This window comes from Anopheles stephensi, chromosome X (genome assembly GCF_013141755.1).
Source record: "Anopheles stephensi strain Indian chromosome X, UCI_ANSTEP_V1.0, whole genome shotgun sequence".
NCBI classification, from domain to species: domain Eukaryota; kingdom Metazoa; phylum Arthropoda; class Insecta; order Diptera; family Culicidae; genus Anopheles; species Anopheles stephensi.
In genome coordinates this window covers 13943635-13953624 of record NC_050201.1, presented here as the reverse complement: position 1 = coordinate 13953624, position 9990 = coordinate 13943635, and the positions used below count along the sequence as shown (strand labels likewise).

Here is a 9990-nt window from a genome sequence, read left to right as displayed (position 1 = left end):
ACCTGCCATTGTCACTCCCCGAATCATAGGTTCATTTGGGTGAGTAGTTACTCGCTGGTTTTTGCAGATACTTTGGAATTGTAAATCATGTTGCGTTAACCTTGCACTAATATTCTCCATAACTTGTATCATACTAGCCAACTGGTCACTCAAATTCTCCGTTGGGATAGTTTGAGCTTGAGAATTCATTGCGAGATCAAGGTTATCAAGAGACAAATCCAAATTTTCTATGGGTACGTGGGAATATTCTCCAGACACTGCACTTTCTTCTGATTCTGAACTAGTTTCAGAATTGAAACCTTTTTCCTGAAGCAATTCTTGTGCCTTCTTAAACACCTTGTCTTTGAAGTTTGGCATTAATTATTGATTGAAACCTAAAGCTCTATCTGGTAGTGGCTTTAAGCTAATCACCTCCGTCTATCTGGTAGTGCGGAACGCGATTGTTGGAAGTTCACAACACTTGTCACTTCCCTACCTAAATATTTAGGGACGCAAATAATTTTAACACTTTCACTGCTGAATACGCGTTTTTCTGGTAGTACGCGTCTCCAATCGAAGCGTCTATCTGGTAGTGCGCTTTCGATTTACGATTTTTCGTAAACGCAAACAAAAGAAAAAAATACTTACGATTTGTTTTGCTGTCGTGTAGCGTAAGCCGGGCTGACGATGCTGGTTCTCCAGGTGAAGTCTGCAGGGGGTTCCTCAATTCCACGACGACGAAGACGTCTGCTTGTCGCGAATGCTCAGGTTGCGTTACACAAAATGTTTTATGCGGGAACACTTTAACAACGGTTTTGTTTGTCCGTTATTTTTCCACTGTTATCACAGTCTTTCACTCAGCTGACTCCATACGGCTGCGCCAGTTATAGAAACGACACGGTGGGAGTACTTTTTACAAAAAGCTTACTTTATTCCCTGATCTCTGAATCGTAACTGACTAACATCGGCTGGAATATTTTGCAAATGACCCGCTTTGGCGTTAAGCTGACCTGGCTGGTTCGCTGGTAGCGGCTGTCGTGGAGCGGAAGCGCGTGTCCACGTGTCGGGTCCGGTTGCCAGCTCGCTGTTGACATGCGCGTCGGAAAGTGCGCGCGTGGCGACTTGACGGTGTCTTATTATGCGTAACTATATATCCATATACCTTGATCTACATCGCCCCTTTACAGGATTCACCGATAGATAGCATACGGCGAGCATATCTTAGCGGTTCGCGCAAACGTTTAAGATATCTGCGGCCATCGATAGCGATTCGCATGTACGATTAGCGAATGACACAAAATGGATAGAGAATCGCGTGCACACTTTAGTCGAAAATCATTCAAATTTCGGTTTTTATGTAATTGGGAAGTTGTTGCACACAAAAGTGGTGTGAAAACTAATGTTCATTATTATAAAGCAAAAGTTTATTGATTTTCAGCGTTGGTTAGAAAAATAATAACAAAACAATGTGAAACATCAGAAGCACAGCCATGTGGAGAATTCAAACATGGACGTATATACACGAATTCAAAATTGATGCGATCACGAGGTAAAATCCGTTCAGGTAATGAAAATATTTAGTGATTTCTTGTGAATCAGCCTGCTCAATTGGATCTTGTGTGTGGTAGGGTATGATGGTACGGTTCGACTCCTGGAGATGGTAATCGTCCAGAAAATTTACAGCATTTTCTCCTTCTTTCAGGCCTAACAAACCACTGTTTCGGACGTAGATTGATGGATCCTGCTCAACAAAACGCAAGCAGTTAGTTTAGCGCCAACGATTCTTCACAAATGCAGGCGACTATTAGCCCCAGTGTTTAAGGCGGCCTGTATGCAGCAGTATAGATACCATGTGAATCTAGCTGATACAACTGTGAGGAACCACTATCAACCGTCTGCAGTACTGGTGGTAAGCACGGACCCTTGCCCCCTTGCCCCCTTGTCTAGCTATTCAACATCGCTTCCGGGAAAATTGCCATGCTACATGTGAGCTGTCGTTAGTCAAAAGCTTTGTCATCGTTTGCGTACATTGTATGCGAGTCTCACACTTACGACACACAGCTGTTAGGATTTAAATTGAGGTTGAATGCGTTGAATACCGGGCCGTTGTAATGACCAGCAATAGAGACCGTTCTCTCGAAGTAGTGTATCAGTTTGAAAGTGTTAATCTCTCGGAGTTCTGCCAAGGACTTGCCCTAGCCGGTGTTTACGTGCAGGATGTGGTGGAACATGGGAAGGAATCACCTACCGGAGAACCGTTACAACCGGTGATGCTGCGTGCGAAGAAATGTTGGCCTAAAAGAAGAAAAAGAAGAAGAAACTAATTATCTGTTTGACATTTACCGAAAAAAATTTTTCCTGATCATTTCCTTCCCTTAATTACGAAAAATTCACTAATAAAAAAGCCGTGAAAGCTTGGAATCAACACCCCCCACCGGACGGATTGTTTTCCCACAAGCATTTGACAACAATGTGCATGTATCACAACCAGTGGAGTCCGTGTTGAAATGTTTGAAACGTTTCGCAAAGGAAAAGGATTTATCCCTGGAAGAAAAAAGTAAACAAAATGGCGACATAAGAGAACAACTCATGGCGGCAAGGCGTAATCCGTTTGCGCCGGAATATTGTTTGCCTGGTCGCGCAGTTACATTGTAACGGAACCGGTTTGAAGGTATGTCAACGCGAGCTGTCAAATGGAACCGTTTGCCGTGCGGTTGTTTGAAGTGTTCATTTCGAAAGATCGTAGTAGGCATGGAAATTGTATGCCGTACACGGTGAGCCCCGCCGAATCGAAACTATATTACGTAATGGAGCCTTTCAAGAAGCTGAACACACGGACCTCCTCGCCAATAAAAAACATAGAAAATCCGGTCCAAATGGAACGCACGGCCGTCCTGGAGGACATTTCAATGGGGGAGGATACACCCGACGAGCTGCAGGCAACGGTCGTCGTGCCCGTGGTGCCCGAGGAAGCGGATGAAAAAATGGAGGCTACTGGTAAGTGGAACGTGAAGTGATGAAGGATGCAATAATGTCATTCGGTTCTTTCGTTTCTTTCGTTTACGGCGCGCCCCGCTAGAGGACAACTCCACGCTGAAAATGGACGACGCCCCGGCAGAAGATACGGCGGAGTACGATTCACTTGATGACGAGCTGTGTTGGATGCTCGATCAATCATGGAATTCTAGGCGCCCTGCTCGTTCGGATAGCACTCTGGGCATGCTATCGAGATCGATGTTAAGCTCTAGTGATGGTCCTCATGGACCCCGGCCGAAAAATGGCCGCCATATACACCCAGGCAAAAGCGTCGGGTATCGTTTGATGATAGACCGGTAATTTTCGGTGACAGAGGGGTAAAACGCCCTCACCCCCCGGGCCCATCGTCGGATTCGTCCGATGATGACGATAGTTCTTTCTGGGAGTGCCTTCGTCGCAGACACAAGCCGCTGAAATCTCCCGAGCCGGGGCCATCGGGGCTGCAGAAACGGCGCCCACCAACACCTGCAACCGCCCGTCGGGTATCGTTCGATGATAGACCGGTAATTTTCGGTGACAGAGGGGTAAAATGCCCTCACCCCACGGGCCCATCGTCGGATTCGTCCGATGATGACGATAGTTCTTTCTGGGCGTGCTTCCGTCGCAGACAGAAGCCGCCGAAATCTCCCGAGCCGGGGCCATCGGGGCTGCAGAAACGGCGCCCACCAACACCCGCAAAGGATGCCGAGTAATGATAGGGCTTGTTTACGTTTCGTTAATTAATAAAAATACATAAATCATTGTTTGTAGATGTTGATGAACATTGATGCGTGTTGTTGCGTGTTCTTCTTGGGCACATTACTACAAGCTGACGCTTTCTGGTTGGTTTGATTTGGAGCTGTTCAGCAAAGGGTAGTGTTAGTGTTAGGTCGCGCATAGTAATCGATCCAACCTGGATCGATTATCAAGGCTCTCACGAGATGAAGGAACTCATCTGAGGATTGGGAGAGGGTACGGCGATCTTCAAGAGATGCAAGGCCAAGCAGCCGACATCTGTCCTCGCAACAGGGCAGGACAGAGGATCGATCACCAGTGGTTTTCCGAAGGGCAATCCTAGTGCAGGACCTCTGCACCCGCCCCAAACGATCAAGGTGGATCCTTGCCAACGGGGACCAGATCACCGAGCAATACTCCAGCACAGATCTGACCACTGAACAGATCAAAGTCTTCAAACAGCAGGGATCGTTTGGGGCGAGAGTTTTCCTTGACTAAGTGACTATGGAATCAATGTGGTAAGACCCGTGTTAATTCTTAAGGTAGTAACATACACCTTTTGATATTCCCTTGAAAAAGAGAATATCGATCGCTTCCGCACAAGCCGTAAAGCACAAGTCTGTTTCGTATGGAGTGAAGATTACAAGTTGTTTTATTCTCAAAAATCTTTATTCTCTGTCTTATATACTAACATTCTGTGGGAAAAGAACATGAAATGAACATGAGCATTACATCGATCTTCTTTATCCTAACTCGGTATGCCGATGCGTTTGATCCTTGCCTGGCGTCGGCTAGTGTGGGAGGTCTGTTTGTAGATATAGTGTTACAATGTCTGGTAATTGCGGTTAACGTTACCCTGTCGTTTTATGACCATGGGTAATGCATCGCGCATCGTCCTATGCATATTCGATAGGCTTTATCTGTAGCTCAGGTGCATATGTTTATTTTCCTATTCGTTGAGTGATCTTTTTTTTTACTGCACTACGATCGTGCCTTGATCTTCGCGTTGGTCCCTTTTTCGTGAAACTAATTGCGCAACGATAATGAATGCGTTGGGTTCTAGCGTTAACCCTTTTTCGGCCCATGTTCTTCACTTTCGTATTTTACCACATGGCCTCTCTTTATGATTTCCAATGTCTGGATATCGTCCCTTTTTAGAGATATTTTATGACATACCCTGACACGTTACCATAATTTCGTCTTTCTCCTCTCTCTGTTTTTTTTCCTTAAATAATATTTGCCGGTGAGAATTTATCCTAAACGAAAGATATTTAGTGATTTAAAGTTGTTCATGTAACTCTTGCATGCCAGTCATTTTAGCTCAATTTTATTTTGTCACGTTCGCAACATTCCGGCCCTCGTAAAACTACAAGTTTTACCAAATAAACGCGACGTATAACAGCCCGGATAAAATTCAAATCCTCCTTTTGAGTTAATTTTTCTAATATTTTAATCAATTGAATTGTTTCGCGCTCTCATTATACGACACCTGATTGTAATTGCAGGCATTTTGCCGTTGATGGTTCATCGATGCTTTCAGTCGGTTGAAGAAACCATTTACAGATGTTTAGCCGGTGAGGATGCGTTGGTGCTCGTAGGTTGTCGCGGCGATGACGAGGACGGAGGAGATGATAGTAGTGAGGCATAATTCACTGTTGGTTGCACATTGGACTACTCGTTGGGCTGCGCGTTGCGCGTTGAAGCTCAGATAGGACTTTTGTTAATCCGAATCGACCAAGCGAAGGAGTGATCGATTCGGGAAATCTCCGCGCTGATTCCTGGCCTTGTCAGAGTTGCTTGAATCAGGCGGCTAACCTTTTTTTCTGGATAACCAAGAGAAGTTTTAAGCGGCGAACTTGCACTTCACTAACTCGGCGTGGACAACGGGAATGCCGTAGCTCGCTCAGACGATTAGCCTTTTTTCCTGGAAAACCAGGAGAAGTATCTAACCGTGGTTCTCGCTCGGCTTGATTTCGTCTAATTTTTCCGACGGAGTGGGGAGACACCAAAGTGCGGGACCAACATCCGGAGGGAAGGCAAAGGTGAAACTTTCCCGATTCTGTATGGAAACCCTGACAATGAAACACAAGCTTCTTCGTTGAGGTTTGGATTACAAGTTGATTTTATTCTCAAAAAACCCTGTCTTATATACTAAAACATTCCCGAAAGTTAGGTTGTTAGAATGAAAGGTAAAGTTTAAAAGAGATAGCACCTCTTTTTACCTGAAGTAACATAAACCTATAGCATGTTTTGATAGGCTAAATTTATAGTGCAAGTGTGTATGTTTATTTTTTGCCTGTGTGTCGTTTACTCTATTCGCGAATGATCTTTCCGTCACTACACTACGGATAATACGATCGTACCTTGATCTTCGCGTTGGTCCTTTTTTGTGAAACTAAATGCGCAACTAAATGCGGGGCGGTTCGGTGGCCGAGGCGACAGCGGCGCCGGTCTTCACACGGCAGGACCGGGGTTCAAATCCCATCCAGACCGCCTCCCCGTACGAAGGGTTGACTACTTTGCTATGGGTAAAACCAGTCACAGAAAGCCAGAAATGGCAGGCCAAGACCTTTCGAGGTTGTAGTGCCACCGAAGAAGAAGAAGAAGAAATGCGCAGTGAAAATGTATGTGTTGGGCTGTAGCAATAATCTTTTCCGGTCTATGTTCTTTACTCTTGTATTTTATCACATGGCCTGAGTTTATTTAGGATTTCCTGATGTCTGGATAATTTCGAGCTGTTTTATGACATGTCCTGACACGTTATCATTATTTATCATAATTTCATTTTTCCTTTTGGTACGAGGCCTTTCTGTGAGTTTAGGTTTTTCCTAAAATAATATTTTCCGGTGAGAATTTATCCTAAACGAAAGATATTAAGTTATTTAAAGTTTTTCATCTAACTCTTGCATGCCAGCCACTTTAGCACAATTTTATTTTGTCGCGTTCGCAACACAATGCTAGCCCAAAATCCAAATGAAGTGTTATAAAAAGGATAATCAAACCTCCACACACAAGTAGCGAGAGCTGTTTTAGGATGCGTTTCCGACGGCAGCACTAGCTTCAAGAGTAATACACATTCTCCTACCTAACCTTCATAAACATTCCCACGGATGAAACAATCTGTCAGTTTGTATGGGATGCATCGATATTATACAAACCTTGCCCAGAACGAACGCGTCAGCTACGCCAAGGTATGTATATATCCATATACCTTGATCTACATCGCCCCTTTACAGGATTCACCGATAGATAGCATACGGCGAGCATATCTTATCGGTTCGCGCAAACGTTTAAGATATCTGCGGCCATCGATAGCGATTCGCATGTACGATTAGCGAATGACACAAAAAAATTGATAGCGAATCCCGTAGTCGAAAATCATTCAAATTTCGGTTTTTATGTAATTGGGAAGTCGTTGCACACAAAAGTGGTGTGAAAATTAATGTTCATTATTATAAAGCAAAGTTTATTGATTTTCAGCGTTGGTTAGAAAAATAATAACAAAACAATGTGAAACATCAGAAGCACAGCCATGTGGAGAATTCAAACATGGACGTATATACACGAATTCAAAATTGATGCGATCACGAGGTAAAATCCGTTCAGGTAATGAAAATATTTAGTGATTTCTTGTGAATCAGCCTGCTCAATTGGATCTTGTGTGTGGTAGGGTATGATGGTACGGTTCGACTCCTGGAGATGGTAAGCGTCCAGAACATTTACAGCATTTTCTCCTTCTTTCAGGCCTAACAAACCACTGTTTCGGACGTAGATTGATGGATCCTGCTCAACAAAACGCAGGCAGTTAGTTTAGCGCCAACGATTCTTCACAAATGCAGGCGACTATTAGCCCCAGTGTTTAAGGCGGCCTGTATGCAGCCGGTGTTTACGTGCAGGATGTGGTGGAACATGGGAAGGAATCACCTACCGGAGAACCGTTACAACCGGTGATGCCGCGTGCGAAGAAATGTGGGCCTAAAAGAAGAAAAAAAAGAAGAAACTAATTATCTGTTTGACATTTACCGGTAAATTTTTTTCCGGATATTCATTTCCTTCCCTTAATTACGAAAAATTCACTATTTCACTGGACGGATTGTTTTCCCACAAGCATTTGACAACAATGTGCATGTAACACAACCAGTGGAGTCCGTGTTGAAATGTTTGAAACGTTTCGCAAAGGAAAAGGATTTATCCCTGGAAGAAAAAAGAAAACAAAATGGCGACATAAAAGAAGAACTCATGGCGACAAAGGCGTAATCCGTTTGCGCCGGAATATTTTTTGCCTGGTCGCGCAGTTACATTGTAACGGAACCGGTTTGAAGGTATGTCAATGCGAGCTGTCAAATGGAACCGTTTGCCGTGCGGTTGTTTGAAGTGTTCATTTCGAAAGATCGTAGTAGGCATGGAAATTGTATGCCGTACACGGTGAGCCCCGCCGAATCGAAACCATATTACGTAATGGAGCCTTTCGAGAAGCTGAACGCACGGACCTCCTCGCCGATAAAAAACATAGAAAATCCGGTCCAAATGGAACGCACGGCCGTCCTGGAGGACATTTCAATGGGGGAGGATACACCCGACGAGCTGCAGGCAACGGTCGTCGTGCCCGTGGTGCCCGTGGTGCCCGAGGAAGCGGACGAAAAAATGGAGGCTACTGGTAAGTGGAACGTGAAGTGATGAAGGATGCAATAATGTCATTCGGTTCTTTCGTTCCTCTCGTTTACGGTGCGCCCCGCTAGAGGACAACTCCACGCTGAAAATGGACGACGCTCCGGCAGAAGATACGGCGGAGTACGATTCACTTGATGACGAGCTGTCTTGGATGCTCGATCAATCATGGAATTCCAGGCGCCCTGCTCGTTCGGATAGCACTCTGGGCATGCTATCGAGATCGATGTTAAGCTCTAGTGATGAGGACACCCCGGCCGAAAAATGGCCGCCAAATACACCCAGGCAAAAGCGTCGGGTATCGTTTGATGATAGACCGGTAATTTTCGGTGACAGAGGGGTAAAACGCCCTCACCCCCCGGGCCCATCGTCGGATTCGTCCGATGATGACGATAGTTCCTTCTGGGCGTGCTTCCGTCGCAGACAGAAGTCGCCGAAATCTCCCGAGCCGGGACCATCGGGGCTGCAGAAACGGCGCCCACCAACACCCGGAAAGGATGCCGAGTAATGACGGGGCTCCAAGTTAATTCCTAAATTCCGAACGAACTATCAGTTCTTAATTGTTTACGTTTTGTTAATTAATAAAAATACATAAATCATTGTTTGTAGATGTTGATGAACATTGATGCGTGTTGTTGCGTGTTCTTCTTGGGCACATTACTACAAGCTGACGCTTTCTGCTTGGTTTGATTTGGAGCTGTTCAGCAAAGGGTAGTGTAAGTGTTAGGTCGCGCATAGTAATCGATCCAACCTGGATCGATTATCAAGGCTCTCACGAGATGAAGCAAATCATTTGAGGATTGGGAGAGGGTACGGCGACCTTCAAGAGATGCAAGGCCAAGCAGCCGACATCTGTCCTCGCAACAGGGCAGAACAGAGGATCGATCACCAGTGGTTTTCCGAAAGGCACCACCATCAGAAGGAGAAGATATAGTTTTATGTTCTTTCCGATGAACACAAATAAAACAAAGTCACGGTCGTACAAATATAAAAACACATATTATATTAAAACTAAAACGTACTGAGCCCTTAGCGCACTCGCACGCACCCAACCCGTTCGCACGCCCGTTGTGAAGTCCTCACTCGCTCCTTGCTACAGGATCGCGATGGCTGCGCCCTGTAGCAGCACGTGCATCTCATGACAGCTAGCGTCTGAATGTTATCGCTCGTAGAGACGACTCAGAGCAACGATGTCGCGCAATATGCTTTTTTCCTGTTCATAACATCTTCCCCTGTTAAGATAGCTGGTACTGGTTCAACCATCGCGGAGGTCTTTTATTTCTACAAGATCGACGTGGTTCTTGTACCAGCTGTATTTCCTCGTTGTTGTCTTCCGATGCGTATGTGGGATTACAGGTAGTCAACAGGATAGGAGATTCTTCTTCAGATGTAGGTGAGCTTGATGTGTACACTGAAGACGAATCAGACGACGATGATGACGATGACCATGACGGTGAAGATGTGGACGATGTAGATTTAGACACAGGTGACGACATAGAAGATGATGAAAACGGTAACGTGCTTGGCTTAACGTTCCAAGTGTCTAGAAGTATATCTAACGCCAAGGGTCGTGCAGGATGGTTACATTCGTGA

The 9990-nt window shown here is 45.1% G+C and overlaps 1 protein-coding gene across 1 annotated transcript; it reads left to right on the top strand.

Moving 5' to 3' along the window:
• The first annotated feature begins 8069 nt into the window (after positions 1-8069).
• Positions 8070-9990, top strand: LOC118517715. The gene is made up of 3 exons (XM_036034527.1): positions 8070-8386; positions 8469-8844; positions 9708-9990. The coding sequence occupies exons 1-3, from the start codon at positions 8074-8076 to the stop codon at positions 9988-9990; spliced, it is 972 nt and encodes a 323-aa protein (XP_035890420.1). The 5' UTR covers positions 8070-8073.

Coding starts and splice junctions, on each gene's coding strand:
- LOC118517715 (XM_036034527.1), top strand. CDS start 8,074: ATGGAACCGTTTGCCGTGCGGTTGTTTGAAGTGTTCATTTCGAAAGAT. Junction 8,387..8,468: donor CGAAAAAATGGAGGCTACTG/GTAAGTGGAACG, acceptor GCGCCCCGCTAG/AGGACAACTCCACGCTGAAA. Junction 8,845..9,707: donor AAGTCGCCGAAATCTCCCGA/GCCGGGACCATC, acceptor TTCTTGTACCAG/CTGTATTTCCTCGTTGTTGT.